The 27,558-nt window shown below is 41.6% G+C and overlaps 1 protein-coding gene across 2 annotated transcripts in view; it reads right to left on the reverse strand.

The window, feature by feature from the left end:
* Nucleotides 1–27,266, reverse strand: part of LOC141774474 (sodium/calcium exchanger 1-like) — a 173,436-nt gene extending 146,170 nt beyond the window's left edge. Inside the window, exons 1-4 of one of the 2 annotated variants that reach the window (XM_074647167.1) lie at nucleotides 26,759–27,266; nucleotides 9,328–10,251; nucleotides 6,680–6,844; nucleotides 3,636–4,426 (exon numbers count right to left, since the gene is read on the reverse strand). In XM_074647167.1, coding sequence (XP_074503268.1) covers nucleotides 3,636–4,426; nucleotides 6,680–6,844; nucleotides 9,328–10,200 — 1,829 coding nt within the window. In that variant the 5' untranslated portion in view covers nucleotides 10,201–10,251; nucleotides 26,759–27,266. The remainder of the gene's footprint in view (nucleotides 1–3,635; nucleotides 4,427–6,679; nucleotides 6,845–9,327; nucleotides 10,252–26,758) is intronic. The other variant, XM_074647168.1, reaches the window with a different exon arrangement.
* Nucleotides 27,267–27,558: the final 292 nt, after the last annotated feature.

Consider the following 27,558-nt stretch of genomic DNA (forward strand, 5'->3'; position numbering starts at 1 on the left):
TAAAGCTTGGAAACCAACATGTATCATTTGACATATTAAAGGATTTTCCAGTTATCCAACTAGCTTTAGAAAATGTTCAGCAGTAATGTTACAGTATTTGTGATTTGTAGGCTAAAAAAATACCACCATGGTCCTTTAATATCACTCATTACGCTACTATACTATTTATGTAATGGCGACTGTTTTAAACTATTAAAGATCATATCAAAAGAGATGATTTCGAGGGGCAGTTAGAGATTAAGTGTGTTAATCAAACGTGATTTTCTGGTTACAAAATGGCCTCATGGAGCCACAATCAGAATGCTTTCCACTTCAGGCACTATATTACTACAGTTTACAGTCAGTCTGATCCACCTCTGGGTCTTTCCCCCTGGGAGACACACACACGTAAACACACAAGAATACACACACAGTAAGTTACCGCGATAGCCCGGAAGGACGGTCCATCATTTGATTTGGACAAAGTGTTATTAAAACCCACTTAGGCCTGGCTGTAAGAGCTGTAAGCTATGGAAACTATGCAGTCCGCCGCAAGCTGAAAAAGCCAGCCCTGCAGACATCTGCTTCAAATCTGACCAGAAACAGAAGAAAGGGAGACACACGGAGAGAAAGTTTTACACTACTGTTACTAACACAGCGTCTCTCCCGTTCATTCATCATGTCAGTACAACCCTCCGTCCTCGCAAACAATCTGAACAATGTCAAACAAGCTCTGTAAGCAAACTTTTGGTTTCCAAGGCCAACCACTGCATCTAACAACTGATGCCTTCCAGCTAGAAAAAAGCTCTGCATCTCCTCCCAAGTCTAGTTTATTTATAAAGTCCCTATCACATTCAGTATCTCAATCAGCTTCACAGCAGCAGCAGTTCTCAACCTCAGACGTGCCTTCAAAAGATATTCATTTAGCCAGTGTTCTGTGATAATGAAACAGTCCAGGGCGTTCTCAAAGCCACACGACTGTTGGAAGCTGTGGAGTTCATTGTATTCTAACTAAAGCTACAAGCCCAAACAGGACGAGGCCACGGCGAGAAGGCTTTACTGCAAACAGTAATTTGTGGTGACATTGTGAACACGCCCACCCTGCTGCCTGAGTGGGAGAGAGACCGGTAGCCCACCGTACTGAGCATTAGAACAGAAAACAATCATTTTGCACCCGTCGAGTGTTTTGAGAAAAACAGCAATTTCACCTCTCATTGTGAGAACATCGAGTGTGTGTATTGAGTGTTAAATGTGTGCATGTACCTGTGTACATGTGTCAAAACAGCAGGTTGAAAACAGCTTCAACGCAGGCGTCCATTTGATGGTGATGGTGGTCGATAAATACACAAGATTCAAATCAACAGCAGTCAACAAACCCATCTGAAACTGTGATTATCATCAAAGAAAATCAGACAATGTTAAACTGAGATGTCCTAAAACTGACGATGAACCACAGAAATGTATTCATATTGACAACATGAACCTATAAGAAGAGTACATTTTGCACTGATGCATCCATTTAAAATGCAATTACAACAGAGCCTTTGTGCACAATCACGCCAAAGCGTGTAATAGACCCACCTGTCCACCAGAGGATATTGTGTCACGTTTTGCCTCGCAGAAATGTGAACATTATACGTGCAGTACCAGCAGGGGGAAACAAAGCAACAGACTGAGGATCAGGCAAGAAAACCACTTAGTTAGGGTAAGGGAAAACGTCACGGTTGGGCTTAAAATAAATACGTAAACTAAGTAAAACACGTACGGAAATGATGTAACGTCAAAAAATGACACTACAAAACGTGACAAACGTCATTAACGTAACTTACAGAAGAAAACACTGGTCTCAAACAGTGGACTGAAAACTAAAAGTCCACCATAAGTGGTCTTTCTAACTTTTTATTACACGGCTGTGTTGAATACTCGATTCTGATTGGTCAATCACGGCGTTCTGCCGTCTGTATTTTCTCTATAACAGACTGTTCCTATGGGCGAAGCTCTGATGTCGGACTCTGGCGGACCGTTTTTGTGTCAAAATATTGATTTCTTCAGTAAGTAGCCTGGTAATAAGCGGAATAATGTGTTGAGGATTCTTTCACAACAATGACCGGCTCGCTGTACATTATCCCTTACTTATACTACGTCACTAGCTCGGAACAAACGTCACATGATAACCGTCACTTCATAACACTGCACCTTCATGCAGGCGTGTAATATTCACGTCTCATCGAGGCAAAATGTGACACTGACATGCCTTCTTCCGGTGGACTTATGGGTTTATTACATGCTTTGCTGTGAGACTGGGCTGATGGGTAAAGTGATGATACTGTGAGCTTAAAAGCTTCAATTTACCATCAACACAGTCGAGGCACTTTAACATACAAGAATGCATTCTAAGTACAACATCAGCATTCACCTGATGCTGTTATTTATTTCTCATCAAGTCTGCAGCACCGTCAACATCTGAGTCAACATCTGAGTCAACTAATGAGTCAACATTTGACTCTTATATTACCAACCACTGTCCAGTAATGATGAAACTCACACAAATATGTGTTCACAGCTGTAGTTTTCACGATAAAATATTCAAAGAACAAACAAGGACTTTGAAACAAGGTTTGGTTTGGATCCAAAGACGTCAGCATTGTACAAACATTTGGCCGATAGCTGGAGCCGATACCCCCCCCACTGTGACTGGGGTCAGGATGTCGAGTACAGTCGCCGGCTGCAAGCGGAATCACCGCTGTGGTTAAGAGGGCCTCCTGAAACGTGGTCAAACAGCAATCACGGACCTCGCCGTGAGTCACCATCAGATAATGAGGCCTCTGCGGCTGGCTGAGAAGAGCTTTGAACCGTTGCTGCGGCATTTCACAGCGGGGGATCCTTAAATGGAGTTTCAAGTTCTTTTCATACAAAACAAGAGGACGCCGGCTGCGTGAGTGGTTGCTCTGGGATGTTCTCACAGTATAAAAGCCACCTAAAAGGGCAACATGGCATTTATTTTTAAAAGCCTTTTGTGTGTCCAAATTAAGTTGACTAGATGGATGCTCCTTCAGAGCTTTGCCCTGACTCCCTGCTGCTTATTGGATTCATGTACTGCTTCCAGCAAGCAGCTCCTCTCGGTTTGCCTTCTTGCAACTTCAACACTTCTCATTTAATTATTTCTATGTCCTGATATTCTGTCTACTTAACATTCAAACTATCAACCGTGCAAAGAATAACCAAGATTCCCAACTTCTTGGCTCCTGCAACTCACAAGCTTAACCTCCTGCGCTGACAGTACAGCAATACAGAAATTAATAAAACCCACAGAATACTAAAACAGCAGCACAACACGGTCCAAAGCAAAGAGGAATGAGCAGACTGATGGAGATAAAAGAAGAGAATGAATGAGTCAAAGTAGAAAGTAGAGGCGAGGTAAAACAAAGGGTGGGGAATTGTTGATTTGGTGCCCAATGAGCAGTCCGCCTCGCCGCTCGTCGTGACCACCGCATCACACTCACACCCTCGCTTTCTCACATCATCATCAGCAACAACATTTGCAGCATCACACTGACACAGAGCGTGAAAAATAAATCAAGAAAAACAAGAAGATAATGACAGCGAAGCTGAGAAATATCTGCGTGAATAAAATGAACAAATTTAAAATTACTCACAAGATCTCGTCGTTCTGAAATTCCAGGACGCCGTGAATGTCTTCGAAGTCCTCTCCGCCGCCTCGTGCCGTTCCCTCCACCGTCTTGTACGGCAGCATGACCACGCCGCGAGCCCCTGACGTTCTCAGCACCTTCACCTCCATGGCGCCGACGCTCTCGCTCACGTGGAATACAGGCTCCTCAAACGTAAAGATACCGGCGTGGTCGTCGTCAAAGATGGTGACGGTCGCCGTGGCGGGTAAGCCGAGACACGCCATTGTGTCCACGTGATTAGCGGACTCGCCTTCCTCGGGCTCCTCGCCTTCTGGCGTCAACATCTTGACGTTGGTAAGGTGAATCAGGAAGTTTTCATCCTCTTCAAAGATGTCATCGTCAATGATGCCCACGCGGATCTCCTTCATCGTCTCGCCGGCCTTGAAGACCACCACGCCCTCTGTGAACTCGTAGTCCGAGCCGGCGTTGGCCGTGCCGTCTTCCGTCCGGTACTCCACAGAAAGCGTTTTGCCCACGTCGCCGCCGCGTCGCACCACGCTCACCGCCACCGTGCCGCAGTTCTCGAGACACTGGTAAGAACAGGGCTCGAAAAAGATCTTGGAGACGGGGTCGTTTTCGCCGGCGTCGGAGCGAACCTCGTGCATGCTGACGGCTTTTCGCGCCTGGTCGGCGGCGTGTTTCTTCAGGATGTTGCCGGCGCCCGTCATCAGCCGGGTGGCCTGGCATCGGTAGAAAGCGCGGCTCTTCTGCTGCTGGCTCAGGACTTGGTAGTTGGCAAGCTCAATGAGTTGTTCCACCTGGTGAGACAGAACAAGAGAGCAGACAAACACAGTGTGAAGGTTTTCTCCAACGTGATCAGTGGACAAATGTTGCTCCCCCTATTAAACCACCAGAAATCTAGACCCCAGACTGCTGGTGGAGCATCTTCGTCTTCGTCTTTGAACATTGTTAAACATTGAGCTTGTCTGGCTGAATCACAGAGTTTCATCTAGCTCGTCTGGCTGAATACGATTTAATGGTGTGTCGCGTGAATCCGACAGTTAGTCGTACTTTTATAATATGTCAACAGAGAGTTTCCATCAACGCTGTCTGCAACTACACTGAGGAAAAGGTATCAGGTTATCTTGAGGCCTTACACAGCTGTACATGACCTGCCAAATGAAACATGAACAGCTTGGTAATTTCATTACTAGAGCGGTCCTCCTTCAACAAGAGGATCCAGCTTCAAGCTGCCATGACCGCAACCATCCATCCTGCTTAGATATCCCTGAGAAATGCCCTGAGTTCCTGGATCCATCCCAAGGTTGTGTCACTATTCCTCCCTTCCACGCTTTCCTCACTCCACTAGTGTTCCTCTCCTGTAGGAGGATCAGGTGCATTACTTCCTAGTTGGAGAAACAGTGGAGCTGTTTAGAGCCTTTATGGGTCGAACTAAAGTTTTAAATATCTGAAACATAGTTATGGTAAAGAGATTAATCTCTGCTCTAAACCACTGCTTGTGATATATTACGGAGACACTGAATAAACATGGTAATGATCTCATTCTTTTACAGACAGGTGAATACATGAAGACTTAGGAGTAAACATTGTAAAAAGCCTGGTTCTGCTTGCTGGCTAGTGGTGCCATTTTTAAATCAACACTTTGCCAATGAGTGAAGCCGTTGCCTACTTTATTTAACACTAGGACCGCCATAGCTTACACCATTTAACGATTCTGTCATTGTGTATGATATGCATACTTGCCAACCCTCCGGATTTTCCGAAGACTCACGTTTTTCGTTGCCCTCTCCCAGTTTCCTCCTGGGGTCAAAATTTCAGACTTCTTTTTCCTTTTCGTTATCACAACCTGTTTCTGGCACTGTACAGCGTCTATAAGCCCTACTGTTTCACCCGATTCGACTGTTATCAGGCCATTAAATAGGCGTTATCAGTCGCTATAAGCATCATAGGTGTGGGTCATTAGGGGCCTACTATGTTCTAACATGTTGTAAAACTTAATGAAACGTCATGTTATGAACACAATGAAAAACTTTTCTTTAGGTTTAGGCAATAAAAAACAGTTAGGTTTAGGAAACAAAACTACAATTTATTTAGGTTTAGGCAATAAAACTACAATTTATTTAGGTTTAGGCAACAAAACTACAATTTATTTAGGTTTAGGCAATAAAACTACAATTTATTTAGGTTTAGGCAACAAAACTACAATTTATTTAGGTTTAGGCAATAAAACTACAACTTAACAAAAAAATACAGTTAAGTTGAGGGGGAAAACATCATGCTTTGGGTACAAACACAAAGACGACTACACATTGTTGGTTTCATACAGGATGCAAACTCCAGTCTCTTTGGTGAAAGTCCTATTTTCCAGTTTTGTGTCCCATCCATCGTTCCCAGCCTCCAGCCTTTTATTGAGTTTCACACTGTCTATACTACTGAGTCTGACTACATCTTCTTCATCTATTTGATAGCCTGATAACAGTCGAATCGGCTGCTAATCGGCTAAATCAAGGTAGGATCTCCAAAATTAATAATCCTAATCCATGCAGTACTATAGATGGTACACCCATTACAGCTTTACCATCCTGTACAAAGAGATGTTATATATCCTATTGTACTGTACAGGCAGACACAAGTAGGCACTATAAGAGTCTGCAGCTATGGCACAAAGGCACATTTCCATGTTTATCCAACAGGAACAGGAAGGCAGATAGAATATGAATTACCAGTGTCAGTACTGGAGCATCTCTGTGTTTATCTTTTTATTTACATATTGATTTGATGCCTGCTCGGTTTCCTGTGCAATTTTCTGTTTTTAGATGCATCATTATCAAATTAAATTGAGAGGTTGTGATGAGACCTTAGCTGCACTCATCACCATAATCACTGTGATAATGGAAGCGAATAGAAACTGCGTCATCTGTTGCAGTTTATTTTCTCAGTTCATTTCCGATACGAGAAATCAACACCGAGGAAAAACAACCCAGAGAGGAGCAGCGGTGACTGAAGGTTTTTTTTTTTTTTCCTGACGTCCTTTTGACTTTGTTACTCACCTCCTTGTCAGGGTGTTTCTGCTTGAGCTCCTTCAGGATCTTGGCCATGTCTCTCCGGGTCTCTTCCTCATTCAGATCCTTCTCATCTATATCCAAACCCAGCGGACCATCCAGAAAGTCGACACCATGAGAGTTCAGCATCTTCCCGTCCATCTCAATGTCCACCTTAAAACGGAGAGGAAAGAAATTTGATCAGTGATTTGAGGCTTTGGAGCAGAATGTCAAATCTCAAGGCAAAACCATTTCTGGTGATATCAGGTTGGAGGTTTATTACACATTTTGTATCATACCTACTACTGACGAACGCAGTATGCAGTATACAGTATATAGAGCATACTGTGTTCCTCAGTAGTAAGTAGTATGAAACAGTAAAAGCAATTTATTTAGCAGTATGCTAGGCCGGGCTTTAGCCTTTAGACCAGCTCTAAAAAAAAAAAAAACTAACTCGTACCACTATTGCAACTTTTTTTTGCTTGTGACCAATGTTTGTTTACTTTGTAAACAAACTACCCGTCAACAAGGAAATAAAAGCCTCTCGTCTACAGACCGGACTCTAGAGAGCTCCAGCCGGCTCACAGTGGTCTGTGAGCGAGACCGCCCGGCTGGCGAGGTAGCAACTCCGGGCGCAGCTATCTAGCTGCAAACGTTGGAGCAAATGTTCGATTCAACATTTAATATCGTAAAACTGTAAACATTCAAAATCTACACAGTTGATTTCTCGCCACAAAAATTTTGTTTAGTGATGAAATAGTTACGAAAAATGTAAAAAACAAGCATTTTTTTGGCTGCAGTTGTTGTAACCGTAGCCTGTAGCGTTCCAGCGCTTTGCATTATGGGGTACAGTAGGCGAGGTAGACTGGTCTGATGCATACTGGAGATTTTTTCCAAATCAGTAGGACATCCAGGTATTTTTGGCATACTGTAGATTTACTTTTGTTCACATACTACATACTACATGTTACATTTTGGCCAAATCAGTACATACTACTGGTATAGTATGAGGTTTCGAATACAGCCTGGGAGTTTACCAAGAATGGCATATAACAACCAAACAAAAGTAAAAAATGTAGTTTGTTGTTGTCCTAGGTTACAGGTGCATCGCCTGGTTTTATGAAAGAAATGTATATGTGACTACAAGCATCAGCTTTTATTAGACTTATTAAAACCTTGTCAGCCATTTGTCTCTCTCAGAGTAACGAGCTTCTTCTGTCATTCATTGAAAGACGTTTTTTTTTATTGATGAAATATCTTTTAGCTCTTTAAGCAGCACGATCGCAATTTAAAACTGCTAAATTATTAGTCTTTCCCCTCGAGGACACTGTTGGGTTTGATTCAGTGATTTCTTTTAACCAGAAGTTGAGATGAAAGTGCTCTTCGGGTACTAATGGGACACTGATTCTTAATAATTAAATGAGATAAATGGTAACACCAGAAACACTGAGAGGCTCTAAATGAACCGAGCAGTGAATGTCCCCCTACGCCACAATACTGAAAATGTAATTACAGCAGATACGTGGATAGGACGTCACACGAGGCATCAGATAGTCAAAACAGGAAATTAAAAGGTGACCATACTTAGAAAGTATCTGGGCGTGTGTTTGCGGTCATATGCTTCATGGCATCAGTTTACCTTGGCACAAATCCATTCAGTAATAAAGATAATTATAGATACACGTTACTCATGAACTCCCTTCCACCCGCACAGAGCGCTTTATCTGCTCTTTTGTTTTTTTCCACTACATGTTTGGATGAGGCGGCTTAATTAATTTCTACTGGTCTGCTCTTCTCTAACTGATACGTCTTTAGGGAAAGAGAGCTCCGAGCATCACTGATATTTATTAGACACTAAGAGAAGAAAATAATTTTAGCTTTGGAAATGCTTAGAAATATTCTACACTTAGATTTTTGTATTATTTCTAATGCTCTCATCATCACCATCATCATCATTAGAGATGCACCAATCCCACTTTTTAAGTCCCGGTACAGAAACCGATACATGGGCTTTGGCCGATACCGAGTACCGATCCGATACCAGTGTTAAATTAATAATCTGTATGCCTCACTGTGTGGTAGTCACTGTTCTTTTATGTGTTAGGCAACATCAGGCTTGACTTAAATATTGTTTTCCTAACTTTATAAAACAAAATGTAACAAATTTATTTGTCACATTTCATTTATTTTTATTTATACAAATTGAATTGTTATGTATTATTAAAATAATAAATCTTACACCAACAACTTGGTAAAAAAAATTAAATTAACAGGAATTATAATTCAACTTTAAACCTTTTTAATGCAGCATAAACATCAGGCTTTGTTTTCTCTTTGTTTTCTATCTACATGTGTTGTTCTGTCTGACTTCTTTTAGTGACGTTACAGCATTCATAGATTTCAGCAACTGAGTTGTTATTCACATTCAAACCCCCAAAAATAACTCCCAAGTTGTAATAAAAAGGAAAACTTAAAGATAAAAACAGTCACTGAAGTTTATCAGTGTCATAGGAAGCTTTTATCTTTGTGTGGATAATTAATCCTATTACCATTCCAGCAGCTGTGGGAAGCTCTGCTGCAGCAGTAATGGGGGTAATACTCACACAAAGTATTAGTAGTAGTATTAGAAGTAGTAATGTTAATTCCTCTGAGCGTACCTTGGAAGGAAGTGGACGGTCTCCCTCGGTCTCGATGATCATGCCACGCTGCTTGCCAGTGCGGTAGCGCTTGTACACATACTTGTAGAAGAGCAGGCGGCGGTCAGCCACCCAGGCGAACAACACGCAGATGGGGAAGAAGAAGAACGTGAGCAGCGCCTCCCACACCTGCACGACGCCGGGCGAGATCACGGACAGGATCAGGTAGAGCCAAATGTAGGCGAAGATACTCCAGGTGGCTGTGACGAAGAAGACGCGGAGGTGCTTGACCTTCCTCGTCTCGCCGTCGGGCACGACGTACACACAGAGCCCGATGATGACGAACATGTTGAACGCCGCAGAGCCCACGATGGTGGAGGGGCCCAGCGTGCCGGCGTGGAACCCGTGACCTATGACCTCTATGACGGAGAGCAGGATCTCGGGAGCCGAGGAGCCCAGAGCCATGAGGGTGAGATTGGAGACGGTCTCGTTCCAGATCCGAACGGTGGTGGTGGTGGTTTCCCCGTTGGGTTTCTTGATGGTGATCTCCTTTTCCTGAGACGTGATGACCTCTATTGATGCCATGAAACGGTCCGCGATGATCGACACACCCAGGAACATGTAGACCAGAGCCACAAAGTAAACTGTTGCCCGGGCCACTTTGTCACCAAACGACGGGTTTTGGGGCTCCCAAATAGGGAGGCACACCCCCCTTGCGCACGCCTCAGGCTTACTGCATTCAGTTTTATTAGTGGACACCACCGAAACGGAGCCACCCAAGCTCTGCTCGGGGGGAGCGCCGGCCAACGAGGGATGGAGCTCGACGAGGAGAATCACCGTGACGACCGCTAGCCTCAGGGCTGGGGACAGGAGGGAATGATCCCAGCGACCCATGTTGACGTCCAAACCAGAACCGCGAGGTGACGATTAATGATGATGTTGAACCTTCAGAGAGAAGAGAAGAGAAGAATTCTGATTAGACATGTTGAGGTTTAAGTCTCTACTTTAATTTGAATTTTCACTGCAATAATTTATATATTATTTCAAGATTTCAGATGCATATTTAACCGGAGTATAATGCAGGCATTTGGGTTTAATGGCAGATATGACTGTAAAATATAATTTTAATACCTCATGATGGATAGTACAAAAAGAAAATAGATTTCACTTCGACAGAATGTAACCAACTCTCATCTTTCTTTTAGGGCTGCAACTAACGATTATTTTGTCAATTAATCTGTCTATTATTTTTTGGATTAATCGATAAGTCGTCGATGTCGATCAGTGTTTCCCAAAGCCAAGATGACGTCCTCAAATGTCTTGTTTTGTCCACAACTCAAAGATATTGAGTTTATTGTCATAGAGGAGTAAAGAAACCAGAAAACATCACATTTAAGAACCTTCAATCAGAGAAATTTTACTTTTTTTCTCTTTAAAAAATTATTCAAACCCATTAATCGATTATAAAAATAGTTGGAGATTAATTTAGTAGTCGACAATTAATCGATTAATCGTTGCAGCTTCTTTCATCTCAAACATGTAGATATAACAGACAACATGATTCTGTGTTGAAGCAAATGAAAAAAAAAAAAACTTTGTTGAGAAGCTGGGTGGTAATCTATTTGTTTAACTTCCAGCAAACAAGCAGTGAAAGGTCAAATCTGCATCTGTCTGAAAAAAACACCCTCTGATGTCGCCTCTGCAGCGCAGCGTGGTTGCTCACTTTGGTGACATGAAGGACCTTGAAAACACAACACTACGAAATAAAAACATTTGCTTCAGGTAAGATGTTTGCGTAGCCGTTTAGGGAGCAGCAAGTTCAAATAACCACGCCAAAGATAAACCTCCTCAGAGCTCCTGAACTCAGCGCTGCAGATTTCCAAGGAGCAGCTTCTGAAATCTCCCTGCCACATTCCTGTAGCAATAATACCCCGTTGTTCCTCGAGCGACCCGGCGGCCAGGAGTGTCTCTCTCTGATAACAGCCCGGTCGACTTCTGTCAACAATGCTGCCTTGTAAATTAGGTTAGTGTAATCAGACTGCTTTGAAGCCGTCACTTCAAGGTAATTTTGTATTCCAAATTGAATTTTTAAAACTGGCAAGATAACAAAAGGTGCTGGAAAAAGTGAATACCCATACAATTACCTCCACAATTACCACAAACTGAATCCCTCGTGGTTTCTGGGAGTCAATCAACTAATCAATTAATCAACTAATCATTACATCCCTACACAAAAGGTTGTGATAACCTTGCACGGCAGCTGGATTCTCAAGTGATGTGTTTGTGGCCAGCAAGCCAGACAACGGACCAATCAGCATCCTGTAAGGAGCTACTGGCAGCTACTGGCAGCTACTGGCAGCTACTGGCAGCTACTGGCAGCTACTGGAAGCTACTGGCAGCTACTGGAAGCTACTGGCAGCTACGGGCGCGTGTGTGACGTAGGGCTGCACAATTATGGCCAAAATGATAATCACAATTATTTTAATCAATATTGAGATCACAATAATCTATCACTATTATTCATTGATTTTAAGGACAAAATATTTTAGTGCAATTTCACATTTAAATAAACAGAGCTCTGCTTTCACTTCCGTGTTGTGCTTCATTCCAGCTGTCAAAAAGATAGAAAATATTATCCTTTTACTTTGTTATTGTCATCTAATAGTGGTTATAGGCCTAAAAAACACAATGCAAATTGTTAGGAAAGAAAATTATTGTATTTTTATTTAAATATTTGCTTTGATTAAAAAAAATCTAGTTCTAATTATATATTATAATCTGCTCAGAGCTAGTGTTAGGAAGTAAAACAGGTCATAATTCCCTCTCTATTATCTATTTTATATTGCTTTGAAAACATCTTCTTCAATCAACTGGACTTATTCAAGTTTCCCAACAAAAACGACATTTTACAAGATTACATTTGAACGCATCATGATAGCGTTATAATTTGCCATCGCCCATCATGTGGCCGCTGCACATATGTGTGTGACTGGCAAAAAAAACGTGCATATGAGAAAACTGAAAACCAGCCGGCTTCGATCGGCTGCTGATTGACGGTTCATCTCTAGCTGTTAGTTGAGGAAGCGCTTGATTTATGCAGCAGAGTTTTCTATGAGCGGAGCATTTTAAACGTCAATATCGCAGTCGATCATGCTCATTTGAATGTGGGAAGTCATATTTGATTAATTGTGCAGCCCTAGTGTGACGACACAGAGAGGCAACTATTCATTCTATACTCTATATTCTCCTGAAGAAGTGAGCATAGATCAGGGTCAGGTTAGTGCATTATGGTCTATAACTGTGGTTGTAAACATTGGTCCTCTTTTTCTTCGACAGTGTAAACTGGGGGAATCACAAACATTTGATTGTGTGTCACATTTTCTATGTTTGCCTAGTTACAGGATCTACAAAAAACCACCCTGTTTTAACAGCATTTTTAATTGCAGTGAGGATTTTCTGCTTTAACTAGGCCACTATCTGAGAGAGCACAACATCCCAAAACTGAGACATCAAATCAGTCATTCAGCTTCCATGTGATTGCTTCCACACAAACGCACACACATCCTCTCCTGAGGTTTTAGGGGATAAAAAAGAAAAATACAAAAAAATCATTTCAGTGCTGCCACATTTACGGAGAAACAGAGCGTCCAGACAGATTTTGAACAATAGTATCTGTGTAGATATTGGTAGGTTGAAGGAATCTTTGCTAAACATGTGTGCATTCATATATTAGATTGTTTACTCCCAAATATCAGTATTTGCATCTGACCTGAAAATCTGTCAGTCTAGGGCTATAGGCAATAATTCAATACTAGTATTTATTAACTTTAAGGAGAATCATGATGATGTGATCATGTTATCAACAATATAACAATTCATCCTGAGTGAACGTGGATATCTGTACCAAATTTCATGAAAGTCCATCCAATACTTGTTGGGACATTTCAACTCAAAATTACAAATGTCAACCTTGTGGGTGCACTAGAGGAAAAGTCAGGGTTTATCCTCTGGGAACTATGAATGTCTGTACAAAATTTCATGGCAATCGATCAAATAGTAGTATATTTCCTTGATAATGCTACACTGTGACAACAAATCCATGTTGAAATCTTCAGAAGGAGAGCTAGTGACGTTACCTGTTAGCAGCTGGTCGACAGCACAGTTGCTGCTTAACTAAATACCAGAGCTAACAGCTAATGTACAGAGGTTACATTGTGTTATACTATGATGCGTTCAAGCTCTATTCAGTAAAAATGAGGCAAATGTCGTCAAAGTGGTCAAATGTAATCTTGCAAAAATTTAGTTTTTGGTGAGAAATCAGGGATCAATAATAAATTCATAAAACCAAATGGTATCTAATAAAGGAGTGTATGCTGAAGAACGTGGGATTTATTGTTTTGTTTTTATTTTTTACCATGGTATCTAATTGGGTATCGAGAATCATTGAATTGAATCATGGAATTTCACCGGTACTGGTATCGACTATTAAATTAAATTGTGACATCCTTAGATACCTGTTTGCTAATTAACAAGAACAAACCAGAGCTAGTGTGGCCTGATGTTATATCAGTGCAGACAGCAAGTACCGCAACAGAAATTAGCTAATGCTTGTCAACATCTGTACAGTCGATCTTCCCAGCTTTTTCTTGAAAGAACCTGTAACATGTTTCACTTCATCCACATCTGTCTGACACATAATGTCGCTCACCCTCACATCTGTATAGACATTTACCAGGAACAAACTTTGACTAATATGTAAACCTTTTTAGTGAAAGCACTGCTGCCCACACACTCAAGTAGTAATCCTTTTAATCGGGGATCAATAAGAAGAACCAGGACCCGAAACAAAGATCAGCTCAGAACTCTCCTCAAACAAGCTTCTTCCACCATCCTGCACGCCAACATCCATTTCCCGATAATTAATTGCTCACACTCTTACATGCAGACGCAGCACAATTCACCCGACATCGATAGTTACATCAGTACTTTCCTGCTTTTCTTCCTTTTACCACAATACTCATTATAGATGAAGCGGTAAATCCCCCTAACCATATGAATCACATTTTTCTGTTACAGTACATGCAGCGAGGCTCGGGAGCCGGAGGGCCCTGACACTATTAAGAGCTAACTGAACAACACAGAATCCATTTCCACAGGGGGTGTGTGAATGCTCATTCAATATATTACACACTGTAGAAAGTATGTGTGTGTGCACGCCGTGCCTAATGTTGTTGACGGCTACTTGCTCCATGGTGTAATGCATAATCAGCCCAGCTAAGGTGAATTTACAGTAAATATTTGGGTTAAATACATGTGACGAGTGTTCAGGTTGACTGCTGCGTTGGCTCAGCTGTGGTGTGAGAGCTGTTTGCGCAAATGTTAAGAAAATCAATTCCAAACTAAATTACATGTCTACTTAATTAAACTTGAATACGCCCATAACCAAACATTCTCCTCCCGACTAATGCGATCCAGACGTTCTTTGCCTTCCTGTGTGGCCCTTCAAGAAAAAGGCTTTGTGTGGCATTTCCACACGATCAATAATTCAGTGTGCTTTGGGATTTGGTAGTTTTCACTTAAGGATGTCATTCTTCTACCAGGCTGATGGCTAAAGAGCATGCTCTCTATATGCCAGATGTTCTCTATGCTATTGAGTGTGTTTTCCACTGCTTTTCTACATCAGTGGATTGCTCAAGGTGACGCCCATGACATCTTGGAAATTGGAAACTGGTGGAGTAGTAAATATAATATTGATAGGACAAGTTAAAGCTGCAGTGGGAAGAAATGGAGCAAATATGATTAAAAAAAGTAATTTTTATAGAACAGTCACTATATCCTGACAGTAGTGCATGAGACAGGTAATCTGAAAAAATCATGTGCCTCTGTGTCCTCCGGTGCTCCTAATGGCATCTGCTAGATTTCACAGACCGGAGGAAAACAACCAATCAGAGCTGATCTGGAGTCTGCTGTCTATGGGAGCAGCTGTCAATCACTCACAAACTCTGACCAAATGGTCAAACTAGGCAGCGCTGATCAAATATGAGTCAATATTCTGTTACTGTAATGCCTATTTCTCTCCTCAAATGTTTTCAGAAACATCTTGTAGTGTACTGTTTAGCTGTAAAATGAGAAAGTTTGTGACCCGGCAGCCATGTTGAGATCAGTTGAGGAAATACCAAACACCGCCCACCAGCCGGAGCACAGCCAATAGAAACGCTCTCTTTCTCTGAAATGACCTGTGATTGGTCAAAGATTTTTTAAAGCCTGAAAACAGAGCCATGAGGAGGTGTAGAAGTCTAGTTATCTCTCAGAACACTTGAATTACAATATGTTGAAAGGTTATTATGGAATTTTTGCCCAATGATGTCAAAAACGTTCTGCCTACTGAAGCTTTAACTGGAAATATATGAATGAAAATGTACAAAAGAACAATGTTAGAATTGTATCATTAAAACTATAACATCCTAATAAAATGTAAAGATGAATCTACAACACCAACATGTCTTTATATCAAAGAGAAAACCACATTTCAAAAAAAGACAGTCATTAAAAAGAGACATGGCACCAGTTGGAGTCTAATAAGATTCACCGCAGGTAGGGAAACTGGCAATTTATACCTCACGCTTTAAGTTCTTGGTGTGTGTCGGCTCTTCCAAAAAGCAGCCAATAAGGAAAAGTGCATTTTTCACCGCGGGGGGCAACCTTCAGATGATTTCATATAGTGAATAAGCTGCATGACAGATAGCTCATGCAAAAAGTTTAAAGACTTGTCTTTAAGAAACAGTTTAGGGAAATACACTAATTGGCTTTCCTGCAAAGAGTTAGAAGATTGATACCACTCTCATGTCTGTCTATTAAATATGAACCTGCATGCCACGAGCTGGGTAGCTTAGCTTAGCATAAAGACTGGAAACAGGTAGCCTGGCTCTGGACGCCTCACTGTATACTCTCTGTATGCCTCCGCCAACCAGTCCAGTTGACGTTTATATCCATGTCTGTCCAAAATATCATCAATTCATCATTTTATCCTGTTAGACATTTGTGTGAAATTATCATAATTAGCATATCACTTCTTGAGTTATGGCCTAAAATGTGTTTTGTGAGGTCACAGAGATCTTGACCTCTGACCAACAAAATCTAATCACTTCATCCTCGAGTACAAGTGGACATTCCCTCCAGGTGTTCCTGAGATATCGCGTTCACAAGAATAGCGTGAATGGACGGACAACCTGAAAACATAATGGCTCCGGCCATGGCTGTCGCCGGCACGGAGGCATAAAAACAGCACCTCCAAAGCTCACTAATTAACACGTTATATCTTGTTTGTTTAATAAGTAGACATCGTAGATTAAGGTATAACATCACCCTCTCAAGAGGTGCATCGATGCTTAGAAGACCACACTTTGTACCACATCATAGAGAAGCATTTTAATTCTCACAGACTTTATTGCTCATTAACCCCATTTCTTCCCTCCAATGAAAGGATAATCAAAGTTGATTAATTTTATTGCCGCCAATTTGATGGGCCTGTGACCCTGAACAGGATAAATGAGAGCAGGAAATGAATGGGCGAATAAATAACTTCAGATGACAAAGTCATGAGAGCTGCCACAGTCCTCACACAAACAAATTGATGTTGCAGTGCCTTGCAAAAGCGTAGTTTCTGACTATTTTGGTTATTTTCCAGCTGGTTTGGGAATTCAAAACAGCAATCCACCACTTACGACTTGCCACAGTAGTCAGCGTTACCGGTGTTACACGGTGGTTGGGCACACACCGACGACATTACATAGGTGTAACATTTCCTCACAGTCACATCCCTACTTAGTGGACTTTTTCCTTTCCTACCTGCAGACATTTGTATCTCCTAGTTCTCACCACAATGCAGTGGATGAATGGTTAAAAGGTGGTTAATACTGTGCACGTTTTAATATACAGCACTCTATGTCAGCTCAGTACCTGATATAAAACACAAATCATATATTAACCCAGAGTCAGTGCTAATACTTTCTGTCAAAGGACAGAAAGTATTAGCACTGACTCTGGGTTAATATATGATTTGATGTTGATGTTGTTGATGTATATGATCTGTTGCTTCTCACCGACTCGCTTACAATTCATCCTCACGGACAGAAGTCCTTGATAAACATTGCTTACACAGTCCTGATTGCTTTACACTTTATCAGGAGCTTTCACTTCAGACGACTCGAGATCATTACCTGTTCTGTTTATAGTGCCGTTTTGCTGTACGACTGCAAAATCCATCCTGCGGGAACGACCGCAGAATCACTAGTGGCTATTTGATAAAGGAAAAACTGATGCCCTGTAAGAATGCATGTTCACCCGTCTCTGCTATCTACATGGGAGAGTGGCTGAACCGTGGCTGCTATTTTGGATTTTGTAATTGAACTATCAGGTTTCAGAATATCCCGCCATGATTTCCCCTTGTGTTATGACCTCAAAACCTTGGCTCCATTTCAGGAGGAATACAATACGACACAACCCGGCTTCAGAAAGAAAGAAAAAAACAGAAACACACACTCACACACATAAACTAGACCACTGAATCCTCCTCCCCAGAGGCAAAAACAAAAGCACAATACATAAAGTAAAGAAAAACCAAATACATGTGCTGCACTGAGGCAAGCTGTCCCCCCTCTGCCCCAGTACTGTCATTCCTCGGGAGCCTCTGAAGGCAGCACCCAAAGGTGCCAAGAAGGCAGCTGATCAGACTAACAGGCAACAGAGAAGAGAGAGAACGAGGAAGACAGGGGAGCGCACGAGACATGAAGTCACTTTCTGCATCTTCATCAGAGGTTGAATCATGCAGGGAAACTACAGTTATTAGAAGTGATGCAGTGGTAAGATCATTAAAGACGAGTCAGTGCTGAACATGAGAAGGCCAACAACAATAAACCAGGAGAACTAAGAGCCGGCTGCTCCGAGGAGAAGCCTCTCCGAGATGCATTAACAGGGCGAGAGGTGATGATAGAAAAATGTGAGTGAAAGAGTGACAAAGAAATATAGAAAAGTAAATAGAAAGGACAGAGGGAGGGATGTAAAGACGAATGCAGTATACAGTATATACTGCGTTCCTCAGTAGTATGAAATGCTTAAAGCAATGTACTTTGTAGTATGCTAGACGAGGCTTTAGCCCTTAACCCAGCTCTTAAAGCATTGGACAAAAAAACTCGTACCACTATTGTAATATTATCGAAAAATACAACTTTGATTTGTTTATGTTATATTAGTTTACTTTATGAGATACTGCAGGTTTAAACTATTGATTCTAACAGCTCATAGTCAGACAAACAGGATCATCAATGAGGGGAGACGGGAAATATAAAACACTGCTCGACAGCATTTACTCAAACTGCTTTTTCAGTTACAGCAACAAAACAGTGGACTGACCATGCTCCAGATATTAGAGTAATATTAAAAAGGGTCGTGTTGTCTCAGATGGTATCTCTCTGACCCGTCAGAGGTTGCTTTTTCTCTCGCCACTCTGCTGCTCTGTAGCCGGTCTGTGAGCGTTACTGGCCGGCTCTCCAGCGAGCTATGCCCGCAGCTCAAAAGGCAGAAGACCACAGGTTCCTGTTAATTTATAACAGACATTTATGTTGTGATATTTCAACATACCATCCGTCAACAAGGAAATAAAAGCCCCGTTTTTGGCTGCTGTTGTTGTTGTTGTAACCGTAGCCTGTAGCGCTCCAGCACTTTGCATTGTGGGATACAGGGATACAGTAGGTGAGGTAGACTGGTCCGATGCATACTGGAGATTTTTTCCAAATCAGTATGACATCCAGGTACTTTTGGCACACTGGAGATTTTTCTTTTGTTCGCATACTGCATACTACATTTTAGCCAAATCAGTACGTATTACTAGTATAGTATGAGGTTGTACTACTAGTATAGTATGAGGTTGTACTACTAGTATAGTATGAGGTTGTACTACTAGTATAGTATGAGGTTGTACTACTAGTATAGTACGAGGTTGTATTACTAGTATAGTATGAGGTTGTACTACTAGTATAGTATGAGGTTGTATTACTAGTATAGTATGAGGTTGTACTACTAGTATAGTATGAGGTTGTATTACTAGTATAGTATGAGGTTGTACTACTAGTATAGTATGAGGTTGTATTACTAGTATAGTACGAGGTTGTACTACTAGTATAGTACGAGGTTGTACTACTAGTATAGTACGAGGTTGTACTACTAGTATAGTACGAGGTTGTACTACTAGTATAGTATGAGGTTGTACTACTAGTATAGTATGAGGTTGTACTACTAGTATAGTATGAGGTTGTACTACTAGTATAGTACGAGGTTGTACTACTAGTATAGTACGAGGTAGTACTACTAGTATAGTATGAGGTTGTACTACTAGTATAGTATGAGGTTGTACTACTAGTATAGTATGAGGTTGTACTACTAGTATAGTATGAGACTGTACTACTAGTATAGTATGAGACTGTACTACTAGTATAGTATGAGACTGTACTACTAGTATAGTATGAGACTGTACTACTAGTATAGTATGAGACTGTACTACTAGTATAGTATGAGACTGTACTACTAGCATAGTATGAGGTTGTACTACTAGTATAGTATGAGACTGTACTACTAGTATAGTATGAGGTTGTACTACTAGCATAGTATGAGGTGGTACTACTAGTATAGTATGAGGTTTAGAATACAGTCAGACTGAAAGAGGGGGATGTAATGTAGGAAAAAGAGTAAGAAGAGAATGAGAGAAAGAGACAGATGTAAAGAAAAAGGGAGTACACGATAGGAAAGAGAGAGGTAACCTAACCTTAATAAAATAAAAATGGATATGAAAGCAGGACAGAATATGCACACACACACACACACACACACACTCACACACACACACACTAGTCCCTGGAAACAACTGAAGATTAATGGTGTGCGTTTACCGTCATTAGAGCGATGTTGAGCTCTTTTAGCCTGGATCTGCCTTGCAGCCAATCCTCCAGCCAAGACGCCTTGTCATATTATTACACTTGAATTGGAGGAAATGACCAGACTGGCACTGTAACACACACGGCTACCTCCTACTGTCTGTCACTCTGTCTATCCATCAACCTTATCTGTAGGTCTGTCTTTCTGGGATGTGACGAGGATGTGAACACGCGGTAGAGTGATGATGAGCAGCTCTATCTCCGTTTCCCTCGAGACCTAATTGCAGTTTAGTTGTATGGGAACGTAATTTTTTAGGAGAGGAGATGAGGATTGTGATGAGATATGGGAAACGAACAGGAATTAGAAAGAAAAAAAATCATTAAAAAACTTAAAAGTCAAATAAATCACTCCCTTTATCTCCGGTGCTTCGTACATACATGGGAGAAGAAGTAGCCAAAGGCAAGCAATCATCCTCAAACTAACCACATTAAACCCTCCTTCTCAGGGTGGGTGGTATCATCTGTAGGAACGGCATTTTTCACATGCCACTGGCAAAATGTCAAAGTCTCATGAGAGATTCATGTTTTCCCAGCCTTCTTGCTCTTGATCTCAGTTTTATTTTATTTTTTTTAAACGTTGACAACCAAATCATTCTCAGTCCCAGGTAGCCCTCTAGCGTCAGTTTTGGACGTGTCAGGGACGGCGTGTCAGTTTCCGCTCCTTACATGCATACTGTCTCTTTTCAAAATAAAATTCCAACGTAGGTTTACTTAGTTTTTAGGTGGTTAGGTTTAGGAAAAGATTGTGGTTTGGGTAAAAATAAGTATGTTTGTTGCATACTTAGCCAACACTGCGTTACGTAACAAAAGTAAAATAAGTCAACGTTGACGAACACGAACAGCAACCCCCCTGGGGGAAAATCTGTGTTTGTTTGACCCAACCATCCACCGCAACCTCCTCCCTAAGCCGACTTTCTCGCTCTTTATACTGCGTCAGTTGCTCTGACCGTCTAATATGGACGCGGATGGATTTACATTGGAGTTAGGTGAAAGCCTGGTGTGTCTCATACAGACGCTAAAGCGTGCCTCGTGCGTTGGTATCAGACACTGTCCAAGCATCGGTATTTGACGAGCTGTGAGTGAGAACATGTTGCGACAACATACTTCTATATCTTCAATGGGTCAAATGAGCATGTGTAATATGACAAACTCACAGATGATTCCTCAGCTCTTCGGAGCGTTTTAGCATCATCAACCCTGTTTTCACCAGGAGGAGGCAGCGGTTATCAGCGGAAAGAAGCTCAAACTGCTTACAGACAGAGTTAGCGACTGGCTGTTAAACAAAGTGGAACATTTAGCAACTTAAGACCCAGTTGTTTCCATCAGGAGTTGGTGGAGACCAAAATAGAGCAAGAAGGCTGAATATTGGACGTACTGTACATTTGTTGGGTGGACAGAAACATGACTCCAAAGGAATGCTAATGTCTCCAATTGGATCAACTGAACATGTTTTCCATATCAACTATGAGATGATAATAGGGCAATGTTGTCTTCACAGCTTGCATCTGTCTTTTTTTTTTGCATCAGCAAACAACAAACATCAGCGTTTTCCCTTAAAAGGAACTAAAGAGAGGGGGGACTCTGAAGAAAAACATATATTTGACTTGAATACTCTGTATTCATGCTTTTTATATGCTACACTACTCTATGCATCGCATGCAACCTTGTTTGGATTCATCCATATTTTATCACTGAGCCCATTACTGTAGTCGTGGGGGGTTGTGCCTACTCTGTACAAACCACTGACTGCAAGGACACAACAGAAATACTTTATATCCGGTTATTCACATGCTCGTTAAAAGAGGTACATGTATGATCTTTGTTCAAGACAAGGTGGAGACAACTGGGGACCTCTGTGTTACTCTACTGCTGCTGTTTTCCAGAAGTAGCCCATGTTTCCTGTAAACTTTGTTAGCCCAGTAGAACAGCGCCCTCCGTTTTTGTGCTAAAAGGGTCTACCTGTCTGCCACCAAATCCTACCAGGTACAGTGTGCAGCATCAACATGCAGTGTACAGGCCAATAAAGGCTGCCAATCTTCCTGGTGACTAGCTGATTTGTTTACAATGCTTTTACTAAGATTAACATTACAAGGATTTATTTGCTGTGATATGAGTAATACCTTTAACAGAGCTGACGGGTCAATCTGACAGTGTTAGTGGTTTGTTTCCCCGTTGTACACATCCATGCTAACGATGTTCAATATATACATCTTGTTTATGTTATTATATTATATGTTGCAGGCTGTTCTCGTTCACTCTTTATACCTACGAAAAGTAATGCACTGTAGTTCGTATATAACCCACGTAGCCAGGACATGCAGGGCTGCATCTAAGGAAGTCAGGTGACGTAGTATAAAGAGCGACAAAGTGACATAGTGAGGAGGTCTGAGTGGATGGACGGGTCACTTTCACCCACGAGACGGCTTTCTCGTGTGAAAGCAAAAGTCAATGTTGAGTTATTTTACTTTTTTTACATAAGTTACGTAACAAGCGTACTTACTTTACGTAACAAATGTACTTATTTTAACCCAAACCCCAATCTTTTCCTAAACCTGACTAAGTAGTTTTGTTGCCTAAACCTAACCAAGTTGTTTCATGTGAAGATGGAAGTTTATTTTGAAAAGACAGTAGGCACGTAACCAGCGGAAACTGACATGCGTTGCTGGAGAGTCGTAGAAAAATGCACAACAAATGAGGAATAACTTTCTGTAAGATATTATACAATATATACATATACAATGTATAAGGATACATTGATCTGTTATCTGTAATGTAGCAGTACAGTATTGACCTAAAGACTTACAATTGACGGTGAGGTCACACATATCAACCAATCAAGTGACCTATACTGGGTGGTAAGTTTGCAGAGAACCCATCGATCTGCACATTGATTTCAAATAGAAAAACTCTTCCTCAGGGTTTGACACTGATGACTACCTATTAGTTAATATTGAATTATATGATGGAGGTCAGGAATACCTGCCTTCACTATTATACATTGAGTACTATATACCATATATTTAGGGATCATTACAGTATTTTTTATTATTATTTTAAGAATGTATCTTTATTTCTTTTGAATTTGAAAAAACAGGTAAAAATGTATTTGAAAAAATATTTTTGTAATAAAAAGAATCATGGTTGAAACTGGATTAGGCTTCAAGGGACGGGCTGATCTACAGCAAAGCCAGCAGCTCTTTTACATTTTCCCCCGATCTCTCCATTCTCTTTACATTACATGACCTGTCCTTAAACCTGTTTACTGTAAACTATAGTCAACAGGGTCCGTTTAGCAGAAAGAAGCAGAACAACTTTTTGCTGAGTGGGAACATAAAATAAGAGCTGTTCTCGACCAAAGAAATTCTTAGTCGGCTAACCCTCACACGATTTTGTCGACTAATCGATTAATTGATTTAATCTAAACTGAGTTTCTCCATAAAAGAATCACACAAAAGCACCTCTTTAAATCTGGTTTATATAAGAGATGTGCTCATAAGTTTATTGTAAATACGTCATTCAGCATGAAAAAAAGCATAAAAAATGACTTATTGACTAAAGAAATCTTTGTTGACTAAAACCAAAACTACCAATTAGTCGATTGATCAACTAAGAGGGGGCAGCCCTAAAAAAAACTACCATTAATATTACTTTTGGCAGATATTTGTTAAATTTTAGCTTTATATTGGGTAGAGATGCACCAATCCGACTTTTCAGTTGCAATATCGATAGCGATACCTGGACTTTGGGTATCGGCTGATACCGATTACCGATCTGATACCGGTGTTTAATTAATAAGCTGTATGCCTCACTGTCTGAAAGTGACTGGGATCATTCTTTTATGTATAAGGAAACATCAGGTTTGACTTAAACATTTCTTTCCTAAAATAAGAAACCGTACATCAGAAACTTGGCAAAGAAATCTTCAAAATTAACAGGAATTATAATTCAGGTGTAAACTGTTTTAAATGCAGCAACAAATTGGTCACAACTTCAACAGGAATTAATATTCCAGTATATAATGTATATGGTATATAAACATAGAATTGAATAGATCGGCCCCATTGTCACAGATACCTGATCCAGCTATTTGAGTCAGTATCGGCCCGATATCTGATCCGGTATCAGTGCATCCCTAATATTGGGGATATTAGAGTGTTGCTCAGTCTTACTCTCATATATGCAAAAATAAATGCCATTTTCCCATCATTATGTATGAATAAGATATGGATTCAACTAGTGTCTTATATTAAAAAGGTGAAAGCCTTTATTACCAACATTTAAACCTAAAGCATTTTAACATGACCCCATAACAAACAGGGAGAAACAAATTATTTCCCTAAATAGTCATGTTACTATCTCAATTTCCAGTAATGTTATAAAATAACCAGAAAAAGAAAGAAAGAAATCTATAAACGGAGTTTTTGTAGCTCCTTGTTGGCGATGATAATATGTTACCAAACATTCACATCACATAATGTGGTACTCTAACCCTGCTTCCTCCAGATAGGATGCTCAGCCTCCACTCAGCCTTTTACTAAACTGACTTATTTACAGCACAGTAGTGTAGCAGGGTGTGTAGCGTGTGTGTGTGTCTCCTCAACCGGGTTAAGAACAGGCCTGATCACTGATCGATCCCAGAGCTACTGAGATACAGCCTGGATCCAGCCTCAGATGTAGAAAAAAAGCACAGTTTTTATTGGAAATGCATCACTTCTGTGAATCTGCACCCGTTTAACTGTGCTGCCTGAAAAAGATGCCTCACTGCTGCATCACCACAAAGATCTTCTCTATTCCATCAATAACCAACTACTGCACCACTGCTGCAAGGTAAATAAGGCAGTAAAGACCTCTGGCTGCGGTTCACTTTTTTCATTGTCGTAAATAAATATTTCATATAGCATCCTCAGCGGATGAGCTGCAGCTCCTCTCCTCTCCTCCTCTGTGTGTGCGTGTCATGCCCACAGAGCGCCGACTGAAGTCAGCTGGAAGAAGATTGCCTGGAAAGCCTTGATGGTACCTGCCTGATGTGCCAAACGCTCCTCAACACGGAGCGTTTGTAGTGTCACATCAGGAGAATGAGGAGCCGCCGTCTGCTGCTGCTGCCTCCTCTAATATTATATCATATATGTATGTGCAAGGAGCAGCTAAGTGATGTGTGAAGCTCTGCATGCTGCTTCATAACGCAGCAGTCAGAAAGTAAAATAATTGTCCTTCGGATTTCTCAAGACATGACAACCCGACTGATCCCGAATCTGATTCAGAAACAACAGCTGAATGACACTCAACTAGAGACCTGGATTTCTACCCAACCTGCACTGCGCTCATGTGCAAAGGTAAATGGACTTGCATTTACAGTATATAGCGCTTTTCTAGTCTTCCGATCACTCAAAGCACTTTACGCTACATGTCAGTATTCACCCATTCATTCATACATTCATATACTGATGGCAGAGGCTGCTAATGTGCCAACTTTGCCCACCAGGATTTAATCTAAATACTCATTCATACACCGATGGCTATGACAATTTGGGGTTAAATGTTTTGCTCGAGGACACATCGACATGTGAACCGGAGCAGCCGGGGATCGAACCACCGACCTTCCGATTGGTGGACAACCAACCTGCTCTACCCTCTGAACCACAGCCGCCCAAAAAAAAAAAATCGCTCCATTCAAACTCAACTAGAGACTCGGATTTCTACCCATCCTGCACTGCGCTGATGTGCAAACGGCACCCCGTCAGCCCCCCAACAGCACTGCACTGTTTGGCGCAAAGGATGGAGATGGAGACGTGCACAACTGCGCAAATGAGGCTCTGAATAAGCTTTTTGCTCGTCCTCTGCAGGGATTACTATCTCTAAAGGGGGGAAATGCATGCAGCCTGGATTGCGCATGTTTGTCACCCAACTTCCACACTGAAAAAAAGGGTGCGATGGTGGGAATCTGAACGTGCTCTGCATCCTTGATTAGTATTCCTCTTAAGGGAGGCAGGTCAGACTTAAACATGTGGAAGGGAGAGGAGAGGAGAGGAGAGGAGAGGAGAGGAGAGGAGAGGAGAGGAGAGGAGAGGAGAGGGTAAAATAAGGGAAATATATACAGCCCCTGGAGCTAAAGGAAGCAGCCTCCGGATCCTAAACTGATTGCACATTTTAAATGAAAAACAAATTGGAAACACCTTCCACACCCAGTGATTCTAGAGTCTTCTCTCTCTGTCTATAAATCAGCACAGATGAGGTGGAGAGGCGCAGTGTGGAGAGCTGGTGGATGAGATGAGGAAACATCGCATCCAAACCCTTCCAGACGCATGCTGCTTTCATGTCTCCAACACTGTCTCCTTTACATCCCATTCACTCCAAAAAAAACTTGCTTTCAGCACACAATGCGGTGAAATAGATGCAAAGACCCCCCGAGCATCATTCAGTATCATTATCTGAAACCCAACCCAGAGAACTGCAGTATATCCTACCTTTCTATCCAGAGAGTGTCCACAAGACAAGACAGTGAAAGCTGCAGCTCTACTAGTCCTAGCAGCAGTAGGAGGAGCAGTAGTAGTAGTAGAGGTGCGCCAGTAAACCAGCAGTGGGCTGAATGGTAATATGGAGACGCAGAGAGCTCTTATATCCACCGACCGAGACGCACAAAGGAGACGGAGAGGAGTCCGGATTCCCATGCACCGGCAGCAGCTTTTTTTTTATTTGCTGTGGTTGTCTTCTGTTACTCCTCCTCGTTGTTTCCATGCAGAGCGACCTGAACGACCTGTGTGATCGGAGAACCGGAGCGGCGCTTCATCAGCAAACCCGCATTTGTTGGGACGAGGAGGCGCGCAGCAGCACTGGAGGACTCCTCTTCCTCATTCTTCCTCTCCAGCTCCAGTTCGTCCTCTCGATACGGGCAAGAGAGAGAGAGAGAGAGAGAGCGAGAGAGAGAGAGAGAGAAAGAGAGAGAGTGTGTTTCCTCACACACAGACTGAGGATCAGCCCTCCTCCTCCTCCTCTTCCTCTTCCTCCTCCTCCTCCTCCTCCTTCTCTTCGTGTGTGTGCGTACTCGCTTCACCCCCCTCCCTTTCGGGTCAGTGCCCCATTGAAAATAAATAGTGGGTCCAGAAACATGTCACACCTCTCTCTAGATGCATATAGGCAAGGTAAGTTTATTTATATAGCACATTTCATACACAAAGGCAATTCAAAGTGCTTTACATATATAAAAGCAAGATAAAAGAGCACAAAGTGCATAAGATAAAAATTTATAAAATAATATAAAAGTATA

Source organism: Sebastes fasciatus, chromosome 9 (genome assembly GCF_043250625.1).
Source record: "Sebastes fasciatus isolate fSebFas1 chromosome 9, fSebFas1.pri, whole genome shotgun sequence".
In the NCBI taxonomy this organism is placed as follows: domain Eukaryota; kingdom Metazoa; phylum Chordata; class Actinopteri; order Perciformes; family Sebastidae; genus Sebastes; species Sebastes fasciatus.